The following is a 25282-nucleotide window of genomic DNA, read 5'->3' on the forward strand; positions in this document are numbered from 1 at the left end:
ATTCTCTTGAAAATAGGTAAATGTAATTGGTTAGCCTTCTGCTTTTCTAGACATCCTTGTCTCCTTACCTTTTGAGTGGAAATGATAACGGCAGCCTTTTTAGAGCTGGCCTTTGTTCTTGGTAAATAATGATTTACAACAGGTGTCTGTCTCTTTCTCTTAAAGTTTCTTTTTAGAAACAGTCTCACAGTAAAGTATTGTGGACATACTTTGCCACAATACAATAAATGAAAAGCAAAGTTAATCATATAATTTTTTAAAAGTGGTACATCCGGCTTTGTCTTTGCCCTAAGATTGGCTTCTTTCAACCCCCCCCCCCCCTGGAATGTAATCATATTTTTTAACTTTACTGGACACGCCCACAAGGGATTCCTGGTGTTTGGTGAACCAGACTCTTTCTGGTGTGATTTCAGACATGCCGCGTGTTGGTCATTAATCACTTTTCTGTGATGTATGTCCATGTGGCTGAATGTATGTGTTGGCAGTAGTTCTGTTCGTCCACTGGCGAACAAATCCCATCAATTCACAGGAAAGTAATATTGGAAATGCCACAGGCGCAAGTGAATGCCACGTTTGCTGCTCTTCTTCTTCTTCTCTGTCTTGTTTATTTCCAATAGCTGAGATGTGACCTCTGGCATGTCCCTCTCTGTCAGGGGACTGGGCTGCGCGTTTTGCTTGTGGTAGAACAGTGGTTGAATATGTTGCCCCAAAGCTAAAATGTTTTGCATTTAACTTACCAGCCTTATAGCGGCAACCCCATCTGGTATGGGTTTACTACCTTTGGTTCCCTTATTGTGGTGCAATGTGCACGTAAGGAGCGGTGTGTATTGCACACTTGAGAAGGAAACATTGTATTAGATTTTCAGAAAATTGGAAAAGAGGAAATAATAGTAAGAAATTGATTTAAAGCATGCAGGCGCACACACACACACACACACACACACACACACACACACACACACACACACACAGAAGTTCCCTTCCTGTCCCCTCCAGTTCCTGTTATCACGGGCAAAAACTTATAATAATAATAACAATACATCTAAAAGTTTGATTGAAGTGCCCTATAAACTGGTCTTTTTTTTCACTGACAAAGTAAAGTCAGGACTCAAAAATGCCAGGACTGTTCCATTGCTAGGAAAGCTCTCTACCTCGTGCTCCTATAGCTACAGGCACTTATAGGTCAGAGAATGAGGGGACTGAATAGCCCCATAGCTGCTGTCACACTAGATTAGCTAAAGAGCATGACCCAGTCCCTAAGCCCGCCCCCCCACCCCCGCCCTGATATTACACACACACACACACACACACACACACACACACACACACACACACACACACACACACACAGCTTTTTTCAACATATAAAAAAACAACTGTATCAGCTCGTCCCTACTGTTGAGTCTAGTGTCTCTGAGCTTCCTCTTAATAATGCCCCATGCATTGTCTGTAGGGGTTAGATCAAGCAAGTATGGCTACTCAAGCAAATCCATTAACCGTGGTCAGCGAGGGAATTATTGGATGTTTCGGTACTGTGGACAGATGCAAAGTCCCAGTGGAAATCAGCATCTCAACAAAGCTTGTCAACACAAAGATGCATGAGGTGCTCAACGTACCCATATCCATTAAATGTGGACTTGATGAAATTCACCCTAGTAACTGTGGCGAATGGCAGATGCCCCAAATCATCAGACTATGCAGCAAATGTCACCCTGCACTTCAAGCAACTTGCAGTCTGCGCCTCTGCACGCTTCTCTCGGGAAACATGGGTTGCTTCAGCCTCCAAAGAGGACTTTGGTGTCCTGAGGAATGATTGCTTATGATATTATCATTGATTATGAGCGTCTTGACACAAGGAATGCAACATGTGTAGCCCATTTCCTGGACATGTGCGTGGTGGTTGTTGATGCGCTGGCTCCAGCCACAGTCCACTTTCTGTGAGGGTCCCACACACATGAATCAGCTTTGCTTGACAATCCCACCAAGGCTCCAGTTGTCCCTGGTGCAACCTTTTTTATTCAGTTGTCTGTTCAATATGTTTTGGGACACAATTCTGGGAACAACTTGCCACTTTACTGTCAAGTCAAATAATTTTGTTTTTTGTTCTTTGTCTGTCTGTCTGTCTGTCTGTCTATCTATCTATCTATCTATCTATCTATCTATCTATCTATCTATCTATCTATCTATCTATCTATCTATCTATCTATCTATCTATCTATCTATCTATCTATCTATCTATCTATCTATCTATCTATCTATCTATCTATCTATCTATCTATCTATCTATCTATCTATCTATCACACTCACATTGAAATTGTCTGAGTATTTGGCTAAGAGGTAAAAGGGATTAGGTTAGACTTAAGGTTACTCTGAGGGTGAAGGTGAATCCATTCAGAGGTCCAGACAGAGATGAGATATGAGGATAGATAATGAAGGTCACCTTCCAAGTGTGTTGATGCAAGACCAGACAAAAACCCTGCTCTCCTCATGGGGCTGGATTCACAAATTTCTTCTGCCTGCTCAATGGGAGACGAGTCGACGTAAGCTCATAATGAGTGGAAGGAATGAGTCCAGCCTCAAGTCCCCATAGAAAATAGATTTTTTTCCCCCTCTAGATGCCCGCCTCTCCAACTTAACCCACAAATGTTACGATAAAGCTTTCTTTTTCATCGTACTTGATATACACCCTTATATCACACAAGCTTGCACAAACACGTATATATGTATATATACATGTATGTCTGTGGGTGTATATATTCTGTTGTATTTATTCTGTTGTAAACAATACTGTGGTGATATATTTTACAATTTAGTCTCTGTCAAGGTTTTACCTTTTGTTGTTTGCATTTGATGAAGAGAGCTCAAACCCATCCTTTAACACTCTGCTTTTATTTTCTTTCTTGTGATTTACAGATTCCCGTTGTACTCCAGAGGAGAACGTTTTCATTTTGAGTATGGAGTTTACTTGCTAAACAAGAACATTGCTCAGGTAATGTATGAACAAATATAAAAATGTTCATATTTGAATGTTACAACACCTTAAAAGTGTTTTGAATTGCAAATGATATAAAAGAAACACTGCATTTAAGATTTCCACAAATATGCAAAGGTACATTTATTGCACTTTAATATTTTATAAATTTTGAAATTCCTCAATGTAGCCGCCATTTTTTTGTACACTTATGACCAAAGCAATGAACCAAATTATCATTAGCCCCGCCTACTGACTTTGATTGGTGGCTTTGACAGATAAAATGAATGAATGTAGCGCAATGCACCAATGTATTAGGATACCATCTATGTATGATGAGACTAGAATTCACACACTTAAATTCCCATAGAGTCCCATAAATAGGTTTGGGTTGTTAGGTGCAAAACACAGTTTTAACATACTTTGGTAACTATTTGATTCTGGAACAAAACCACATTATTATTTCAGGTCCATTCTGTAATCTACAGTATAAAGTCAGAAGGAGGCATCAGCTCAGGTTCTCTCATTTCTGACTAATGTGATCAGACTTTTAGAGCCTCAATTTGAACAAAGCTATTATATAATACTGCACGTCAGTGGTCACGAGAAAAGATGATCTAATGTTTTTGTCTCTGGTTTTATTTTGTGCAAAAACAAACTGTATTTCTGTCGCACCTTTCAGACATTTAAAATGCACAAAAAATGGATGACTACACAGAGTGCTTCACAAGATAAAACAAAATACAACTGTTAACCCCTCCCCCAAACACACATTCACTCAAAGGCCCACATACACACATTTAAACACACATGAATACATACCCCCCTCACACATTCCTTGACATTAGATCATCAATGTAAGATATAGCATAGAGACATGGAAGGGCACATTTGTGCTGTCTTAAATCAAAGAAAGCGGATTATCATGAAAATCAATTTGCTCCTGTAAAAGACACATTTGTACAGATTTTTGTCTTCCTGCTGCATTTTTTGCTTGTTGTGTAGTAAGCATATAAAATAAAGGGATTCTTGGGTTGTTACTAAATAGTAAAACCATGTACATTTTCTGAAATCCATTTTTCTTTCTTGGCCCCTTGTAACTAGAGGTGGGTAGAGTAGCCAAAAAATATACTTGAGTAAAGAGTCATGTTACTTCAAAAGAAATACTCAAGTAGAAGTAAAAAGTAGTCATCCATATACAGTAGTTACCTGAAAAAGGAGAAGAATCTATTGTCTTAAGTATTGGTTAACTGTGTTACTCGCATAGTCATGCAGTATTAAATACTAAAAGTCATGCAATTAATCGTGCAATTAAATATGATTGCTTCGAACTATCGTTGACAAATAATACAAGTTGACTTCCGCTTCATTGCCGTGGATGAAGTGGAAGTGAAAGCCTGCTTAGAATAGGAACAGTAAACATTGCGGGGTGGTGGGAATGGGAGGGGGATGGGACTGTAAATTGTAAACGTTAGTTATACATTTACGGTAGGAAAAGCAAACTACTTTTAGTTTAATCATACATTTAACACAAATATATTTATGGGTAGTATATTCAGTTTTTGCCAATAAATCATGCCAAATTTTACACACTGCACCTTTAAGTACTGCCAACAATCTATCTCTACTGGTTGTCCTAAACCATAAATCTAAACTTGAATTAATAGTAACATTTACAAGATATTTTTGAAAGAAAGATTTGTCGTGTTGTCAGGCCCATCTCAGCATAATGCACCATTATGTGAATTCTACTTGTATAAAAACGTTTTTAGACACTAAAGATAAGACCTGGAAGAGAAATTACTCCTGTGGTGTCAAGTTGCCCTGTGGTTCTCCAAAGTTCCATCTTAAAATTATCTATAAACTAAAACCCCTGTATTCATGGTTTTTCATAGCCTCACTCTGTGGTCTCCTTTCCCCTATTTTCCACAACAAACATTTGTTGGTAGCTACAGCTTGCATCATTTGCAACTCATTCAGGAGACTGTGTTGGTGGGACCCTTTTTATAGCCAGCAGGCGGAACAGCCTCTTCCAACAGCTATCTAGTGAGTGCCACTGCATCCGATCAATTGTGGGAGAAGTTATTTTGTGTCATGAAAGCCTGGTGACTTTGTAATCACTGGCCTGAAAATTACATTTTTTTTGATAGGGAAGTGGTGTGGATGTCATTGTCCAGACTCCAAACCATTACAATGCCAAAAGGTCTTTGTAGTCTGTCGGCCTGCTGTCATCCAGAGGTTGCGATTTCTGAGCGGCTTTCAGACCACAAGTTCTGTCTGTTACTGTTGTGTGGTTCCCAGCTCTGGGTGTGTGTGCATGGTGAGGCCGTTACTACACTGTGATTATGCCTGAGCTCCTTATTTTTATGTGAATTCCTTTGGCCGGCCGGCTATAACTTTATGAAACACTTAAAACTTGTGTAATTGTATTTCCACATTTTGTGGCTAGTAGGTTCAGCAAGATGCAAAGAGCTACCAAGTAACCTAGTTCCACCCAGATATAAGTAAACACTATTCCTATCATTTTGTGTTTATGTATGCAAGTATTTGTCTATGTGAGGTAACAGTCTGTGAAAGAGTGGTTGTCTAGAAATAATTTTATTATCAATTTTTCATTGAGAGGAAAAAATATAAAAATATAAAGGTAAGTTTGTTTGTTTTTTTGCTGTGAGATGAAATCTGGATTGAAGTTTTGATTTTAAGATTTTTGAAAAAATGGAAAATTAGCCAAATTCTTGTATTTTACTCTATTAGAGTCTTGGTTGGTCTTAAAAAGGCAGCTTCTGAGCACAGGCTTCAACTTGTCTTGGCTGCTAAGACAGATTTTTCTTTTCTTTTCTACAGTCTTCTGCCACTTTTTTGATGCGTATTTCCTCAGACGTAACTATTTCTTTGGACTGAGTTCAGTGCATTGATACTTTAATAAACGTCCAGGGGTTTGATGAAGAATCAATTGAAACCAGTTTTCCATGGAATAAAAATGTATTGGGATATCTGTATCTTTTGATCTGGAAGGAAACAGACATGAAAATGTGACGTTTCAGACAGCAGGCACTTTGTCATTTTAGAATAAGTTTAGGCACGATTATCAGTAAGAGCGTTCAAGCTCTAGGACTGCTTTGACATTCTAAATGACAGCGCTATTGTCTGAATACACAGTATTTGCCATGAATGGGTGAGTCGCCTTGCCTAACTGGCATATTTCACCTCTTTAAACTCTTAAGAAAGCTACATTTAAGTGCCCAGTAGATAAAAGGACAGAAAACACTCCAATGGAGTCGCCAAACTTCAGCAAAAATATTTTTCAAGATGGAAAGTTATGGTCTTTCCTTTGATCAGAGTTATAGTATGTTACTGCGCTGCTTTGGTCTTTTCAGTTTTTCTCTTTGTAGTTGCAGTAAGTAGAAAAACTCCAACTGTGACGAGACCTGACCTAAGCACAAACACAAAAAATCATTTTCTCTGCTCCTCTGCTCTACGGCCTTTTTTTCTTAGCCGCGCTCAGTTTCCGTCCTCGGGCCACCACCGACTTGTCATGAGAATGGAGGGCAAAGACCACGTATATTTTATCTCAGCAAGTTTGGAGAAACTTGTTTTTCTTGTTAATTCATCAAACGCTTTGTGCTGTCAATGGGTGTTTGGGAGTAAAGGTATTCAATCACGAGCGCAGGCCATACTGCAGCTCCGTGACATTAAACAGGTCTTAGAAGAAAACAATACTGGCCCCATCTGGTCAGTATTTGAAAAAATATCAGTCGTTGCCGCTTTGTTCGGGCCCTCTGTCCATGATGTTGCTTCAGCTCACATCTGGCTTTCATTAAAGTTCTTTGGCTCTGGCCAGTTTGCAGTTTTTTTTTTCCTGCAGAATTAACACAGTAGCTTTCACAAGATTCCTTCGGTGGTAACTTGTCTTGGCGAAGCAGGTCACTAGTACCATCACTATCTTTTGCTTGATTTACCTTTCAAGATAGGTCTTTCTCTCTATACGGTATGTCACTTTTCACCTCTTCTTCCCTTCCCGCAACACCTCACCTCATTAGGGCAGTGTCTCCCACTACCCCATGTCACCCCTCATTACTCTGGAAAGAGCGGACGAGGGTGGATATCAACGCTGTCATGGCATAAACTGTGCCTTTCAGCCACAGTTTTGTCTCTATTAATGAAGCGTACGTGACCAGGGTCCACCATCTCAGGCAAAATTATTGTATACGCAGTTATTGGATAAATGGGGCTTAGAGGCTCATGAAAGCAGCTGTTAAATAAACACAAACTCAACTTCAAAAGCTCCTTTGTTATTTGAATGTTTCATTAAAACTTTTTGCAGAGGCTACTAATCTCAAGAGATTTTAAACAAAAGTTGGGCAGTTTTGTAAACAGCAACTAATAAACAAGAAGTTCTGTGCTTTTGTTTTTGTTAGGGATCTTGAAATCTGTTCCTCCACAAGTCTTGTATCTACTTGAGAAGTATTCACTTTCATGTGGCCTGATGACGTATAGCATAATTATAACAATTTACGGGATTGTATAAGAGATACAGCTATTTGAATAGTAATCAGTTCATGTAATGTTGTACACTTATTAAAAAATAATTAATTGCTTTTTCAATTTCTCAAGCATGAGATTATGAGATTTTGCTAGTAAATGAGTGTTTTAGATGCCCTACAACAGATCTCATCCTCCCACTCTACCATTGTTCCAATGTAAAACTGGCCAGCAGAAGTTTTCCCTGAGAATGCTCCACCGTGTGCATGCGTATGACTCTGGCTCTCGCCATACGCAATCCAGATGACAACAATAAAAATTGCAGACTACTGAACGTGCTTATGCTACTGAGTCTGTTGTCTCCTCCAGCAAAATGTGCATCTGTTTCACCATTGCTGTTATCAGTGATGACTTCTCTGCATCAGGAATTTTAATTTTCTTTCTGGCTCGTTCTGAGGACGTTGACAATCGATTAGCAACTAAGATCTTACTCCATTAAATTAAACCATGAAAAATTATTTGAAAATTTGGCGCTTCTATGTTGTGTCAGTGGGACGTTAAACATGATGGTCTCGCTAGTCCACACGAGGTTGTTGTCCCTTGGAACTCCAGATACCATCATACACATTACATACTCAATGCAAATATTCCGTTGCGAGAAAGGGACACATTTCTTATTCCAACGGAGTTGGATTATTTTCCCCCCCTGCATTTCCAATACAGTGAAAGTATCAGCCAATTCGCGTCGTCAAGGCGTTCAGACATTGCGTCACCTGGTCTCATACATAGTCCTACAGAAGGACCTTGCTGAGGAGACCTGACTCCTGTGGGTTTTTTTTTTTTTGCAGACAATTCTGCTCACACTGTTCTCAAGTCTAATTACCCCCGGTGATACCATCTAACATTGGCAGTGTCATCGGAGAACTCTGAAGTCCACAGTGTAGAGTCAATAGGAAGGGGGAGAGAACCCGTCCCATGTGAGGTCCCGGTGCGACTCACCTTGGACCTGTCTGACATGCAGCTTTGAAGGTGTGCATATACTGTGGTCTGACAGTCAGCTTCTCCCCCAATAGAGTTGGCCTCATGGTGTTGAAAGCACTGGAGAAGTGAAAAAAAAAAAAAAGTTCAAGTCCCGGTACCCAGGTAATGCGTCACATATTTAAGCATGTGAAATTTGTTCTGCACATTTGACCTGTACCCTGAGGGAGTGGTGAGCAGCAGCAGTGCCATGCTAAGGAATCATTGGGTTATCTGACCACCAAGCAGGAAGACAATGAGTCTGTTTTTACAATCTGTGGTATGAACCAACCAATGATAAAAGCCGTGACCTCCCAGTCTCAAGGCAGAAACGCTACCATTTGGCCATTGAACTAATACTTGCACTGACTTCAACAGCCATTGGCATTGTTGTTGATGACATTATTCTATTGCTTCTTTATATCTATTTGTCTACTTTTAATCTGTCACATACTGATATATCTTCATTTTGATGCAGTACATTTTAAATGGCAAGTGCAAAGTAAAAAAGGTGCAATTACTGTCTGTCTTGGATATGGGTGAAGTTCCACCCTGTTGATGACATGTTTACGATTGTCATAGAAAATGGACATGTGGGCGTCGGTAAAAACCAGCGTTTCCTTATGATTCTCAATTACACCTCTGTGGCCCAGTTGCAGCAGTCATTAGTGCCCCTGATTACTTTCGTTACAGACTCATGTCACACCTGATATTGAGCCAAGCTAAACTTTATGATCACCATAGTCTGTGTTGAGTGCGACTATGAGCCACATATTTTAGTGATCTGCACAAACTTGGTAAAGCAAAAACAATCCTGCTGCATCTGGGTGTCAGATATGACCTGAGTGAAATGCTGAAACAATTTTTAAATTCCTGACCTTAGAAGTCATGCAACACCGGATAGTAACAATTTGGTGGAAATTGTGTCTTTCAAAACATTTCTGTACATGATTATATTACAACAACCATTGATGTGGCAAAAGAAAGAAAGTTCTTAATGCAAAAGTGGTGGTTATTTTTTTTAACTGTTGTGAAGAGAGCCAGATTGACCCAGTATTTCATTTAACCTTCCATTCATTTCACTGTTGGCATTCCTCCTGCTCATTAGAGAGTTAGAGAGCGAGGGAAACCACACATTCAATCTCGCACTCTTTTCCTGCTGAATTAGTGGAACAATTTTACTAAAATGGTTTAGGGAGGGGGAGGGAAGGTGTCATGACCGCACAATAGCGGTTTGTTTTCCGTTCATCATTCTACAATTGCCTTTCCCCGTATTTTGAAGTGTTATTTTGTTTTTTGAGAATCAGGTCGTACCAAAAAATGGAAGAAAATACATGTGGGGAAACGGTGTACCTTTTCAATTGCCTACTGATTTGGTGCTCTTTTAAAAATAAAAGACAAGATATGGCAGATAAAGACTTTGGAGCAGATGAGTTTAAAATCATTAAGGATGATCATACTACATTTTTTTTATGTGCAGTTTAAATTGAGATCAACGTATAAGTTTAATATGCTTCAATACGTTGGTTTCTTGTGTACTGGTCAAATATGGAATGGCAGCTGGCAAATGATTTGAAACAATGTGGAAATAAATAAGAAGGTATGAGCTATTATTTGTATGATGAGACAAAGTTGAGGAGGCCGAACCCGGGACAGCCCTCGAGGGACTTCCATCAGCCACAATCCACCCGACTAATCACAGATTACGCATCTTGATCTGATTTTAAACAAATAATACAGAAAACATTCCACAAGAGATTTTTCTGATATGAGTCTTCCAGAGCTTTGTAAAATCTAATATTGCATACAGCAGTTCATTCAAGGACCATTCCCTTACTCAGATTTTCAGAGAACTTTTCTGCGTGTGTGTGCGTTTATACTGGATTGTGACAGTTCAAAGAACGTTGCAGCTCACTGGCACACAGAAATGTAAAAAGTAAAAGAATAAAAGCCTTAATGTTATCAAGGGTCCGCGTTAAACAGACCCACATGAACACAAACTGCTTTGTCTCTCTCCAAAATAAAACTCAAACAGCATCTACTTTTCTTATAATGGCAGGTTTTAGGTTTGATGCCTAAAACCTCCAAAATTTAAAATGCCTGAGTTGCATGTTTCACATTCTGTAAGTTTATATCATTTAAAAAGACAGAAGACTGACAGTATACGGCATGAACCTACTGTATATTCCTGTGAGCTGTGGAATTCTGGGAATGTTCTTTTGGTATAATTTTAATACTTGGCCAGTTGGCTGTACTTTAGACTAGAAAAGATGATTTTACTGTCATCGAGGCTGCGTTCAAAGATGTGCACATTGGCATCGTGTTTCTTTGTAGTAAGTTCTGGGACATTTAGGTTCATGTTATCTGCCGAATTTCGCGTCAGACAAAATGATTAGAAAAAGTGGGAAACAAACTCAATTTATTGTGCATGACTTGTTACAACGCAGTTACACATTTGAGTCATTGACCTACCGGGACAAAGTAAGCACACAGTTTTGACGTGTTTCTCAGCAACCATCATTTTCAAAGAAAAGCACTTTTGTAACTAGCAAATGAAGGAAATGCACTTGTATGCCAGCCTGGAGTCTTCCCTGTGACCCCAAATGTTTAAAACCAGCCACGGAATAAAGAGTAAACTAAAAGACAGTAATATATGTATTTACAGGGAGTGAAAGGGAGATAAACTGTGGGCAGCATAGAGCCAGAACAGGCACCTGCCCACAAACTATATATTCATTCCCCTCTGTGGCCTTCTATTTTTGAGTCCTACCACAACCCATTTTGAATAATAAAATGAGTGTGATCAGACTCCAGGTTTAAAATACTGTTTCCAAACTTTATTTTCCTGCTTTATTAATAAAGTCCTTTATAACCAGGGGAAGGATTGTTGTCATTGTAAATGAAGACTTTCCTTATCATTGCGAACACATGATAGTCAGGTAGATGATAACACATCATCATTACGTCTTTTTGTCACTGTATTACAACAATACATCATGCATTACGACAGCTGATAGCTGAAGCAATTATTGTTGCTTTCGTTAATGTATGTTTTATTTTTTTTCCCTGTTCTTTACAAAAACTAATATCCACACTCATGCACGCACACACACACACACACACACACACACACACACAGACACTCGAATTCCAATCGCATTATCTGGGTGTCTCAATCAGAGTTCTCCGATTCCAATCGGAGTTCTCAAACTCCGATCATAATCGGACTAAGGCAATAATTTGAATTTCTCTAGTGCCATGTAAATGCACTGACTCACTCATACATGCTCAGGCCCTAAGAGTTCTCATATATAGCTTCGGTGTGACAGTACACACCTCTTACACCTACTGCAATTATGATGGTCATAGGAGACCAACTCTCCCCTTCATCATTGGTTGTTCACTCAAACTGAATTTCCTTTTCGTCTCCTACATCCCTTCCTGTCATTATGCAAATTTGTTGACTGAATTTGGCAGCAACGTGATACTCGGCAGTGAGCAGCAATAAGTAATGCAGCTTAGGAGTCTGGTTTGAATTATGACTGCATGTGAATGAGACCCAAACAGTCAGTACACCACACCTGCATTATATTACAACAGTGTATCAGAAATAAAAAGAAAAGTCAAAGGAGTGTCAGAAGATGTTTAATGAAGTGGAAGAGCTGTATGTATTATTAAATATGATCTTATTACATGCTTGTTTAAAATGGCAACAAAGACAGGAAGTGAAAAGAATATTATATTTCACCTTTAAGGAAACAATTAAACATGTTATATGAACCATTGAGTTTCCATGGACATGTCAGTGATGGATTTGCCTTGGCTCTTAAACATATTGCATGGATACGGCTGCTCTGAGAGTCAAAAAGTTACTCAAATACAATACAGCACTCCACTAACTCGTATCTAGTTATTAAAGCGGTGAATGTCTCCGAAAAACTAGAGAGGACGCTGAAGGCGCTAATGTGTCACAGTTGAAGACATTTTTGCCTGAGGCCATAAAGCATCTTAGATGGATATTTTACCAAATGTTTGTTGCTTGCAAAAAGTCTTGCTTCTCCCCTGCTGCATCTGTGACTCCGCCTTGGAACAACTCACTCCCTTGTGATTGGCTAGATGCTCACTTCTAGGGTGGTAGATGGCTGCTAGAGCTCATGTGGTGAGCGCTAGTAACCCTTTAAAAAAAGGAAAAAAAAGTCTCAAGAGGCTATGATAATCAGGTTGGCTTGTGATGTACAAAGTCCCCCAAAATCCCCCTTAGGGTTTTATTTTGAGAGGCGCAACCTCAATACATGAAGCAGAGCTTTCATATAGAAAATAATCTGCATGCTAACCCCTACCCACCCCCTCCACCCCACTACTACCACCACCACTATTAACCCCGACCCCGAGTGTTGATAGAAGGTCAATGGTTACACGACATAGGAGGCTCGACTTTGTTACCTGGGCCACCCTCCGCCAACACATCATCAGCAATAGTCATCAAACCTCTCTGCATCCGCCCACGAGTGTGGTGTGATCTGATTGTGATTAGTACTGACAAACATTGGGAAACAGTAAAATGTGGCATAAGCCAGGCTGTTTGTTTAGCTGCTGCACAGAGCTCTGGAAAAACATACAAGATTTGCCAAATGATGGGTGGCACGCATTGTAAACTGACTGGTTCCTGTCAGCTCTAGTCAGCTTGAATATGTTTACGTGTGGTCATTGCTCTAGCAGATTGGTATGTTGGGGCTGGAAACACCGCTGCATTCTTTAGGATAACACTGTTTTTTCTTTGATATTGATTGATACTGTTTAAGTCACCCAAATCGAGACCTGAAAGGACCGTTGAGCCTCTTCTCTGAGCTTTTGCTCACATTCTACTCAACCCTAGGCACATAAACTGGCATCCCATTACACAGGCTGCTGCTTACCTCAAGCCCTGACTGGGTTTTGCTGAATATGTAAACACGGAAGGAAGTCTCCAGACTTAAGGTTCGGAGGAGCAACAAGGAGTTCTGGCTGGATCGGTTTCACTTTGTCATCATGTGAAGGGCTTTAGCGGTGCCCCCACACCACCCCCTCTTTTCCTTCTCCTCTTGCCTTTCAGCCATCCGCAGTGTACTATGGGATTTTCTTCCCACAGTTGGGTTAGTCCTATTTCAGTGAACCCTGTAGCCAGTTATAAATCCTCTTACATTAACAGGCTTACGAGGACTAAATGGATACTGGGCTACAATACTGTACGGATGCTACTTTACTCAAAGGAGGGCCTGAGCGGTTTGAGTATTGATGTAACCAGGCTGCCTAACTGTAGCGGGTGTTTTTTTTTGTTTTTTTTTCATTGTAGTTGTAGTGTAGAGGTGTGCCAGGAGCTGATATCACTGATATCAGTCACACCTTTGTATGTGCTCAGTGTAATTTGTGTGTTACACAGGGCAACATTTTTCTCTGTAAGGAAAAGGGTTCCGGACACGGTGCTCATATAAACTGCATGGCCACTTGATGTTTGCTTGCCCCACCCACTCCAGGGCTTGTAGACTTTAAGTCTGATATAGGGTTTCTTTCAACCACGCAGAAGCCCGATGTAGTTATTGCACAGAAATTCCAGGGCTTAGGCTAGGCAATAGTGTGTGAAGAAAATCTTTTGTCAAACCCTCTGCCTTGGGACAAAGGGAAGTATATCGTCTACCCAACAAATGGATTTTTACCTTTGGTGAGGCCATAATATTTATTCTTTAAGCTGCATATCATGTACCTGTTTCTCATTCCTACTCCCTAGACTGTAACCTTGAGATTTCCATGAGACTGTGGTTTTCCTTTTTTAGCACCTAGCCACAGAACAAGCAAGACCTGCTTGACTGAGGCCATTATTGATCTTGGCCTACTATTACAAACCCAGTTCCGTTCGGCCAGGCGTGTGGACAGTGTAGCTCCGTCATTCGGTCGCCCTCAGGTTTACTCTGAGCTATGAATGGACCTCTGTGTTGTTGTTCTCGTAGCATTTTGGGGTATTCTATCACCAGCTGGGCGTTGTGGCAATACCCCTTGACTCGTTGCTTTGTCTGAACTCTGTTGGTGAAGCCCTTTCCTGATTCTTCCTCCTACTTGTTTTTCCCTCCCTAATGACTTGTCTCAATAAGGACAGTGTTTATAGAATAACTGGATGTGTGACAGGATACTCCACTGCTGTGTCGTGATGTAGATTAAAAAATAAACAGACCGTCAGACCAGAGTTGGCTTACTGTTCATATAAATGTTGCAAATATTTCTTGTCAGCGCTGGAACTTGAAGTTGTTGTTGTTGATATGTTCTGTCATCTAATTCTGTCACTTTAAAATATAGAGCTCTGGTACAAGGAAACATTCATTGCCAAATTTTTTTGTGGGCATTCCATACACAAAGAAGAGCTGGTGGGAGAATGTAATAGGGGTTCTTAAGTTCTGTTTCTGCCTCATTTCGTCCAGATGTTGTAACACTTAATTTGGTTCTCTTGCCACCCACAGCTCATCAATGATCTTTTCACACACATTACATTATATTTGTCTGCTGCCTTCAAAGCGGTGCACTGTAGGCCTGGATGAGCAAAAATGTGATGGGGATAGTAAAAGGAAATCACGTTGAAAGAACTTAACAACCCTCTCTGTAGGTGGTATTTCTTCTTCTTTCAGCAAGAGAAAGCGTCTTAGTCATTTGCAGTGTCTCTCGCTAACCACACACTATACATAGATTTGTAGCATAATTGTAGGAGGTCGGGGTTAATTATAGTGTGTCTCTTCTTGCAGCTAAGATATCAACATGGCTTGACCACCCCGGACCTGCAGCAGACGCTACCCAACTTGAAGAACTTCCTGGAAAGTGGCCTGCTGGTCCGTTGGTAAGATCACACCAGAGAGATGGAGCTGATCTGTTTCGCAGTTGCCAAAGTCATTTTCTGGCTGCGGCCCTTTACTGGATGTCCCCAAACCCACCCCCCTCTGTCTCTGTCTGTCTCTATCTCCCTCTCACCAAATTCCAAAGTTAAGTCTACACACATTGTTCGCCGTGTTCAATTTGGCACTTTGCCATTGACTTTTACTGCTGTATTAACAAGATAAAGCACAGCACAAAGCACAGCAACAAAGGAAGTGACCAAAAAGCCTTAGGCCATTATTTCCCCCCCTGCTAATTGGTGAGTTTCCATGAAGCTTTTGAATGCAAGTTTTGAATAATTTTTCATTTAAGAAAAAAAAAAATTTCATGGTAGCAGCAAAATTTGAAGGAAAACTCACTTTTGACAGTAATTCCTCTGGCCAGTTATCTGGTGGTTTTGTTTATCCTCTCTCTTCCTGCGGCCATGCAGTGCTGTCCTATGACGTTAGCAGAGTTTGCTCAGCCAAATTTATTTGCTCCAAATTGTTTAATGGCCTTGGTTGGAGGGCTTCGTGGGTGGGGAGTATTATCTTGAAGTTGATGCGTTGAGGAAACCCGGAGCCAGTGGGGTGCAGTTAAGTGAGGAGTTTAGAGGGGAGAGCGGCGTGGATCAGAGGGAGGGGGGGCGGCGAGGGGCTGAGCCGGGCAACATGTTTTCAATTAAATGAGGCTGTTTTTGGTGATGTGATCATAAAGAATATTTATTCATTATTTGTATTAATTAGTTATCATTTTAATAATACACCCCCTAATCCAAGGGATCAATGTTTCAACTAATTTCCACATCCAAAGAAATATTTATTAGGTTGCTGAAAGATTCCAATATTTCTGATACTTATGAGAGATTGGTGAATTAACTAATGTAAAATTGAGCACTGACCCTATTGTAGCATGTACATGCTATGACGTATGACGACATGAATCATAACAACACTGTGAAGGAGGTTATTAATTAATTAGTCAGTTGATATATTAATATTTAGATCAATTAAAACAATAAATGCCGCTGCTTGATATTTAACCATTTTCACACAGCATCAGTAGCAGCAATGACACTCCTATGGTTCAAGCCAAACAGTCCTATATGAATGTCCCAGTTGAGCCATTGAGAGTGTAATGTTAACTATTGTTGCATTCATTCATAGTTAATACACAGTCATCAATGTTTTTGTTTCCTAAATCCTTCTTAGTCATGCATTCATGCTTTTAACTTCATAAGTACTGTAATACTAGGATAACAACCGTATATTGTAAGTTTTCTGATATGCTTGTACAGTGTTCTTGCATACAGTATTGTGAAAACAAATGCTTAGTCTCGAGCATGGCACAGATCAGATTTTTGAGGTGTGCTATTGTTATTCTACCGGGAATTCCCTAAACCACATCAAAGGACTAAATCGTATCTGCTGTTGTTGCTTTTGGCCCAAACTCGTGGCTCCCTTATAGGGCTGAAGTCCGTCGGTGGGGGTTGGACCATCGAGGGATCTGACTGACTGAATTCCAGTCTGTCTGAAAAATACCAGGTTTACAATCAGCAGTAAAAAAGAAAGAAAGAGAACATTCAGGAAGCGTACAAGAATCATTGCAAATTTAATTGATTTGTTTTAATTGTAATATTTAGTCATATTTTTCATTTATAAACTCGTCAGTTAGTGTTGTAGCAATGATTGGAAGGGTTTGTGGAATATTTCTACGTTTGTGATTCCCATGTAAAAATGACTTCCACCTCTGGCCAATGATACACTCAGGCTTATTTATTCTTATTTAAAAATTATTTAAAGGAACATTCCATCCATCCATTTTTTGTTTTGCTTATCTTGCGCTCAGGGTGCCGGGGCTGGTGGCGCCTATCTCAGCTATTTCAGGGTGAAGTTGGGTTACACCCTGGAAATGTCAACCTTTCGTTGTGGGGCCAACACTGAGAGACACGCAGTCATCCAGACTCACATTTATATATTGGAGTTGCCAGTCAACCTAATATGCATGCTTTTAGGGAGGAAACCAGAGTCCCAGAGATAATCACACATTCATAGTGAGAACATGCAAACTCCATATAGGAAGACCCGGGGGGAAATTAGACCTGTGACCTTGTTGCTATGAGGTGATATTGCTACGTTGTCACAGGCTTCCATAGAAAAGCAAGTGTGCAGTTCCTTAACTAGATTGCTCACAGTGCAAATGACCTGGTCTCCGGAAAATGTGATGTCATGCCTGCTTCAAAAAAATATGCAGCTTTAACAGACAAGACAAATTTGAGGCCATCCAGCACTACTTCAGTTTTCTTTTTTCTCCCTGGAACAATTTCAGAAGAATTTGAAAAATACATTTAGAAGGCAACAAAGTAGCCGATAAGTCACAGATCATGAGTTATTCGTATTTTCATGTGTCACCCAAAGAAAAGATGGATTTTTGCCACGTGCTTCTAAGGCTGCAGCTGCAGCCATTCTCAGAAAACGTTGGGTATGATGAACTGCCAAGGAAAGTCCATGACCTGCTCGTCCTACTTCATAGAAACACTCTCTTAGGTGAGGGAAATAGCCCTTTTGCCTGGCTTTTCCCCTGCATTCATTCTATTCTATCTTTCTCTTGATTTAGTAACTCGCAATTCCACCATTGGTGCTCATAATGAGGCTCTTCAAGAGAACAAGCTTCTAAATCATAAGAACGAGTTGCTAAATTGAGGAAACAAGATACTAAACTACTTGAGGGAAGATTTTAAAATGAGATTTGTTTGGTTTTGTTTCCTTTTCTTTTTTATTCTTGGCTTTTATTCTCTTGTTCTTGGGCTCCTTTTACTATAGCTTACATTTTTATTTACGGAATCATGGGAATTTTAAGGTTCCCCTAAAATTCCCCAATAATCTTTGAAGCTTTTTGCAGCCTAATGCACTGCCTGCTGTTGAATCTGAAGTGCATGTTTAATTTATTCCTTTGTGCTCTCCTGACTGGTGTTTAACATGTTCTTAGTCCACCCAAAAAGCACTGAAGTGCCAGATGTAAAGAGACCTTTTCCCAGCACTGCATTGCGGGTCAACATGGGTGGTTCCCAAAGATATTAATATAGCCCATTCAGGTTAGAAACTATCCAGATGCAGTTTTCTCACGACAAAGCTTCTACCACAGTAAATGGAACATAAATGGTGCTTGTATATCTCCAGGCATTTCTACTGTAATAAGGAAGCTCCATTGCAACCTGAAGTTAAATGTCCTACTGAATATGCAGAGGTTTTCCGTACTTTTGATGAGACCCTTCAATTACTACAGAAAGGAGAGCGCGCACAATTAGCATGGCGCTAGCGTGGCCCTCCGTCTCATCTTGGCCTTGGCTATCGCGTGAGCCAGTGAGGCCTCCGTTTAAGTAAATTTATAGCTGTAGCGCCGAAGTGAGATGCCGTGTCACAGCCCAAAGTCTGTTATCTGTTATAGAGGCAAATGTCTTGCATAGTTGTGCGGACGCCCGCTGTGATGCACAGCTGTTTCTCTCCTGGAGGGAAGGGAGCGGGTCGGGTGCTTGGATGTGAGGGCGGACGACTCATCCGTGTTCATCAGGCCTTTCGTTTGACCACCCAGATTTTTCTGCGCTTCACTGTCGTCTGAGTTCAATCGTCTTTCAATCATCCCTGCGCAGTCCGGAGCTGCTCCAGGTGTCTTCCTCCAGGGAGATCTTTCTTCAGGAGGGCTCCGTCGGTTGTCCCCTGGTTGTGCGAAGCGCTTCGAGACGCTCTTGGTTGTTCTATGGCGTTTTTCACATATAAAAGTTGATTGATTGAAGTTGATCTTTATTCGAATTCCGACACATTATAGTTTGAAACACTCAGGAAGACTTTGTCCAAATACGTTGGTGTTTGACGCCAGTGAGGTGAATCCAATTTTTTATGATGGCCAGTTGAGTGTTGCTGGCCGTTTCCACTTGTTTGTCGTGTTGCCTCAAGTTCTCGATATTTGGATTGGATTTACTTGAATGGATTGGCTACTCTAGGTCCTCGCAAGACAAGTCAAGATACATTGAGCCCATTATTCATTCACACCACACTCACACAGGTGGTGGTGAGCTACATGTGTAGCCACAGCTGCCCTGGGGCAGACTGAGGGAAGCACGGCAACCACCCAGCGTTCACTCACGTTCATATGAGGGTTCAATGCGGGTTAGGTGTCTTGCCCAAGGACACAACGGCAGACTGGGATGGAGCGGGATTTGAACCGCCAACCTTTCGGTCATTGGACAATCCACTCGACCTCCTGAGCTACAGTCGCCCAATCATTCTAAAGTTTTTTCCATTTACCTGATACATCACAGATTGTCAATGCTTCTCTCTCTGTCCCAGCGACAGACACAACCCTTCCAGCTCCATTCCGGTGCCGACCAAGTCACAGTTTGGAGTGTCCGCCGCCATGGACATCGGCCTCCCCTGTCACTCCAGCTCCCCGGAGAAAGGCCCCAGGAAGCGGGCCAGCTCCGATGCTGACAAGCTAAAGGCCGGCACCACCCCCCCGCCCAGCTACAGCACCGCCGCGTGGCAGGAGCAGCGGAAAGACGGGCCGGCGGAGCCGTCGCCTTCGTCCAAACAGTCGTCACCCGACCCGGCGGCGGGCGCCAACGTCGACGTCCAAGCGGAGGCGAAAGACGAGCAGGGCCCGTTGAAGATGGCGAGGCACCGAGAGGTCGACGCCAGCAGCGAGGCGGTCGAAGCGCAGGGCGACGCGTGCAGCGAGAAGAGGGACTCGTGCGGCGAACACACGGGCGCCATGAACGGCTCTCTGCTCCAGAGACAGGCGGCGCCGCTGCACTGCTCCGTGGAGCAGGCCGAGGAGATCATGGGCACGGAGGCCACCGGTCTGTGTCTGGGTCTGGGTCTGGGCCTGGGTACGGCAGAGCAGGCCCAGCTGGACGACGACCACTGCATCCCCGTGGAGCACGCGGTGGCGGTGGAGTCGGACGAGCAGGTGCTGGGCGAGCTGGACGCCGCCGGCTTCGAGGAGTTCTCCAGGCGCATCTACGCCTTGAACGAGAACATGTCCAGCTTCCGGAGGCCGCGCAAGGGCTCCGATAAGTGAGGGCCAAGAGGAGCTTCAGGTGTTGGAGGGAGCTGTGGGGAAAAGCACTTGCACGCAGGGTTTGGACAACACAGAGCAGTACTGGGGAGTAGTGGGGGGGGGGGGGGGGGGGGGGTCGGCGGTGGGGGAGGGGACCCCCACTCTCAAGAATACATCGACCGTGACCAATTGCACTTAACCTGAAATTTTTTCCCCCATTGTATGGTTTTCTTTTTTTTAAATAAAAAAGTGCAAGTTTAGTGTCAGTTGATAAGAGTTATGCTAGCGCCGGTCACAGTTCAAAGTATGTTATACAATTGTGAGTTCTGACCGAGCAGTATGATTGGACATGAGGCATTCCATGAGTGCTGACAGGAGCGTTTGGAAGCAGGACAGCGCAGTTGTGTTCGAGTAGATCTTGAACAGATTGATTCAAGATCCGCAGGCGAAGGCAAATCTTTCTCAGCTGCGTCCTTCAGGGGTTGCCACAGTGAGGCCATGTACACGTTCACAACATGCATTTTCCATTTGCTATATTATCTGGCCTTGGGTGTCGCTCGCATTCATTACCAAATATTGGCGTCAGTGATTTGCACAACAGGGGACCATTAATGTGTTTTTACGAGCTGTATTGTTTTCTTGCACTTTATTGTCACAAGTGCACTGCAGTCATGGGTCAAAATGTCTAAACCACTGATGCTTTTTTTTTTTTGGGGGGGGGGGGGTTTAAATTAGCATTTTAATGCTAATGGAAAGGACTGTCCTTGCTCCTGTGTTAGGACAGTGTTATCAAATGTAGAATGAAATGACAGCAATTGACACATGCAGAGAAAATATGGAGAACCGGATGTTTTAGACTGAATCCTCTTTATTGTCCTTGAACTTCCACCAGTTGATGTCTGGCTACTTCTCCAGCTTCTATCTTGGCTGCAAAGAGGTGTGCGCAGGTTGCGAGTATGATGCGTGCAAGTGTGTTCCAGGGGGGGTCTCAAGTTAGCATTGAACCACAGGCCGGTTGTCACTGGTCCCAGCATCGGCCTTTGAGGATGGCAGCATTCTTTCTTTCCTTCTTTTTCTTTCTTTTCGCGACTACAAAGTGAAGCTGGGAACCGGAACCATTCGGAGACTTCCTACGTGAGACGTTGTCTCAATCCACAAATCTTTCCCCCACGAAGGGTTTGTCCTTGGAGCCCCTTGATCATGGCTGGCCAGAGCTCAGAACACAGCAGGGATACAGTGCAATTCTTTTGTTTCCTTTCCATTGGATCCAATCTGTCTTTACATTGATGTTACCATTAGGTCCATATTGTGAGATGAAGAGTCTCATCCTGTCTTTACGCTGGTGGAATGCCATACTCAGGCTGTACAGTAACAATAACAATTGTCTCTTTCAAATCTGTGTGATTGTGTGATTTTATCCAATGTGCTAAATTATTCTTGCACTGTTAACTAATTGAAATGCTTTATTTGTGTCTGTCGGTTGCCGTGTGCTCGTTCTTCCCAAGGAAATCACAAGATCATGTATCATGTCTTATTTTTCCCTGTTCCTATGGGAAACTGCCCACTGTTATGTTGTTGTTAAATGCTTGCCTGATAAGATTTGCAGTGTCTGGGTTCCGACGTGGACAACGGCTTTGCTTCTCCCACCACGACAAAGATGGACTCTATATATCAACTGAACACTTTTTTTCCGATCCAGCACTGCAGTGGCTTACTTTTGAGAGATGTTGTATTTAATATGATGAAAAGATGAAACATCTGGGATAATTTCCATATATTGCAAGTTAAATAAGTGACCATGTACATATACTTTTGTAGGCTTTTGAAAGTTTTTTGCTATTAAAGACTTTCAGTCCAATGGCATGGATGTATGTCACCCCCATTTAAGTCTTGAGCCTGTGGTTTTCTTGTAGATTCCTGCATCTTAATAACAACAACACCAAAAAAAAACAACAACCCACCACTGCTGAATATGTGGTCCTGGAAAAGTACAGCCGCGCTCCATTCCAAATCTTGAAGTAAACAAAAACATTTCCTTTTGAATTTTAATATATTTTTTTTTCTCTGCTGTTCTAAATAAATTACCTACAGTTATGCTGAATCTCAGTATTAGAGTCACAACTCACTATTGGGTGAATAGAGGTATCTCTGCAACCATGAAACACAAAGATTGATCTGCTAACATCAACAATAACTTAAGTTGTGTTCTTTAATTGTTAGTGACCAAATATTCTAGCGAGGCATTTATTAATGCTGACTGGGAGTCGTGGGGCCTTGGATGGGAGAAGCTTCAGTCACCACCCTTGGATGAAGATCTCAAAACCACCTGCTGAAATATTCCATAAATCCTACTTATTATTTTATTGATAGTACTTTGTGTATGGCACTGACCTGGACCAAGGAGCAGGAAGTGGCAACCATACAAGAACGTAATGGTGGCTTAAGTATTGCTTTGTGTGTGTGTGTGTGTGTGTTTTCACTTCATATACTGTAGGTGGGATGATAGAAAGGTGACAGACATAGCTAAAGAAAAACAACTCTAATCAGCTGTTTATTATTGAAAAGGACTCATTTCATCCACCCCAAAACTAGCATAAATCCGTCCTGTGGCCCGAGCGGCAGAGTTAGCAGGGCTACTCCAGGGGTTTCCTGCTCCCTTCAGCAGCATCTCATCAGAGGCTATTTACTCGTGGCTCTGTTAAGGTTTGTCCATATTTTCATAATCTCTTTCTTGCGGAGTTGTTCCAGTGTTTGGCCAGCAGTTCACTGATAGTGCTAGCTAGCGGCAAAGATGGCTATAGCTCGCATGCAGTGAGGCCTCGGCAACATAAAACAACAAAACAAAGCAAAAAGTATTCTGCAGCGGTGTTACTGTAATACTGTGACAAGTCTCATTTCAGCGCAGTCACACAGAAAAAGCCAGCCCTAAAGTGCACAAGTATTTTTATTTTTCATACTTGGTTTGTTACTTGGCATGCTGCCAAGGCAAAATGACAAGTTGAAGAGCTGGAAAAAGTCACTTTTTCACGATGGGGATCTTTTCATCCTTTCATCATGCAGTTTTGATCGATGGATAGATGGACAGAGGAGGCATGACAGGCAGGCATGTGACTGTTCCTACCAGGCCGTCTGTGTTTAAAGTCAGCGCTTCTAATGAAATAAGCCTGTCTGCATACCTCATTATGCACTTAGAGAAAGTCCAACCTTGTGGGACATGGCACTTTATTGTCTGGGATCCAAGTATCATTAAGTAGTGGAAAAGTGTAACTTAAACATTTAAAACATACACAGTGATTGTGATTAATGTCTGTGCCTAGTGAAATAAGGCAGGTTACGGTTTTCAACCTTGATTATTTTTCAGGTGTGTGAAACCTTGCTGTAATGCTTTATTTTAGGCTCGCTAAAGCTTTTTTATTTTTCTTTAAATGTCTGTGACATGTTTTCTAATTTTACCCTCAGGTCTTTCCACTGCAGGAGCTTGTGAGCTCTATGATCCTCAAAGCCCTTTGTGTCACTCTGGAGAGTTTGCTGCCTGATCGAAGCTTTTATGGTTTTGCCCCTTGAGCAAAACAGTTCCTCTTGCTGGAAATTAGGCTTCTGTGACATTAAGGAGGTCGTGATGTAGTCAACACTGCCTTGATCGAGACCAGGAAGAGACACAGACCCACCACATTGAGGCTTGGACCAAAACAAGTAGCACCTTTATGGATTGTCAGAAAATGAAAATGATGTGATAACTGGGTTGAAATTGGAGAAACGGTTGGACTTCGAGATTATTTTTGACGAAGTTTATTTTGCAAAAGTCATCGACGAAAGCTCAGGACAGAAATATTCCTTTATTTACTTTTAAGAACATTCTGCTCTCACCATTTCTCAAATGAGAACATTTATTAGGTTGTCTTGAACAAAAAGAACATTGCATCTGTTTCAGAAGACTGATGCCCAAGTATTGAACTTCATTGTTTTATGGCCGACCACAGTATTCCATATGTCTTTTGTAATGGCCACTTGGCATGATGTAATATTCTGTGGTGGAGGAATGATGGTAATCTCAAATGAGGTCCGCAGTGGATCTCATTCACCTTTTCCACACTGTGCCTTTCATTTACCTCTAATTCCCTTTAAATGGACTTCAGATGTTGCCATATTGCAACATCTCTCTCCTCATGTGTTGTGTGTGTATGTATATATATACAATATATGTGTGTGTCTTTTGTAATATATATATATGAGGATTCACATACACACACAAGATACTGGATGTTTAGATGTTGCCATTTTGCAGCAACAGCATTCTGAACACCGCTCGCTCTCGCTCTCTCTCCATACATATATATATATATATATATATATATATATATATATATATATATATATGTATATATATATACATATACATATACATGTATATATATATATATATATAGAGAGAGAGAGAGAGAGCAAATATTCAAACGAGAACTTTGAAGGCCAAAGTGGAGAAGGGTTCCATGTGAACAGCAGTTGAACATGGGTCAGTCGGTCCTAAGAGATGGGTTCTCCCATCTCTTAGTCACATGTGCGGTGTAAAAAAAAAAATATATATATATATATATATATATATATATATGTATATATATATATATATATGTATATTTATGTTGTAACAGAATAACAACTTAATAATATAATTTAGTGTCCCTGACTATTATGATTTGATAATTTACCTTACATACTGGACGTATCACAAAATAGTAACAGGTTACTCACCTTTTTTGGTTTTCAACTTGGTTAGAAATAATAACTTGTCTATTCTGAGAAAACTGAAGGGGTTTGTCGCAAATCTATAGCAAATCTATCTTTTTCTCAGGAATACAAGTCAAGTATTAGTGTTCAGTAGAGAG

At 41.3% G+C, this 25282-nt stretch overlaps 1 protein-coding gene across 1 annotated transcript in view; it reads left to right on the forward strand.

The window, feature by feature from the left end:
- The window catches only part of uvrag (UV radiation resistance associated gene), a 47367-nt gene extending 25086 nt beyond the window's left edge, over positions 1 to 22281 (forward strand). The window contains exons 13-16 of the mRNA XM_076019901.1: positions 2915 to 2990; positions 15239 to 15330; positions 19691 to 20511; positions 20551 to 22281. Coding sequence (XP_075876016.1) covers positions 2915 to 2990; positions 15239 to 15330; positions 19691 to 20420 — 898 coding nt within the window. The 3' untranslated portion in view covers positions 20421 to 20511; positions 20551 to 22281. The remainder of the gene's footprint in view (positions 1 to 2914; positions 2991 to 15238; positions 15331 to 19690; positions 20512 to 20550) is intronic.
- Positions 22282 to 25282: the final 3001 nt, after the last annotated feature.

The sequence above is a fragment of the Nelusetta ayraudi genome, unplaced genomic scaffold (assembly GCF_046127955.1).
Source record: "Nelusetta ayraudi isolate G7.1 ecotype Tasmania unplaced genomic scaffold, CSIRO-AGI_Nayr_v1 ptg000011l, whole genome shotgun sequence".
Lineage (NCBI taxonomy): Eukaryota > Metazoa > Chordata > Actinopteri > Tetraodontiformes > Monacanthidae > Nelusetta > Nelusetta ayraudi.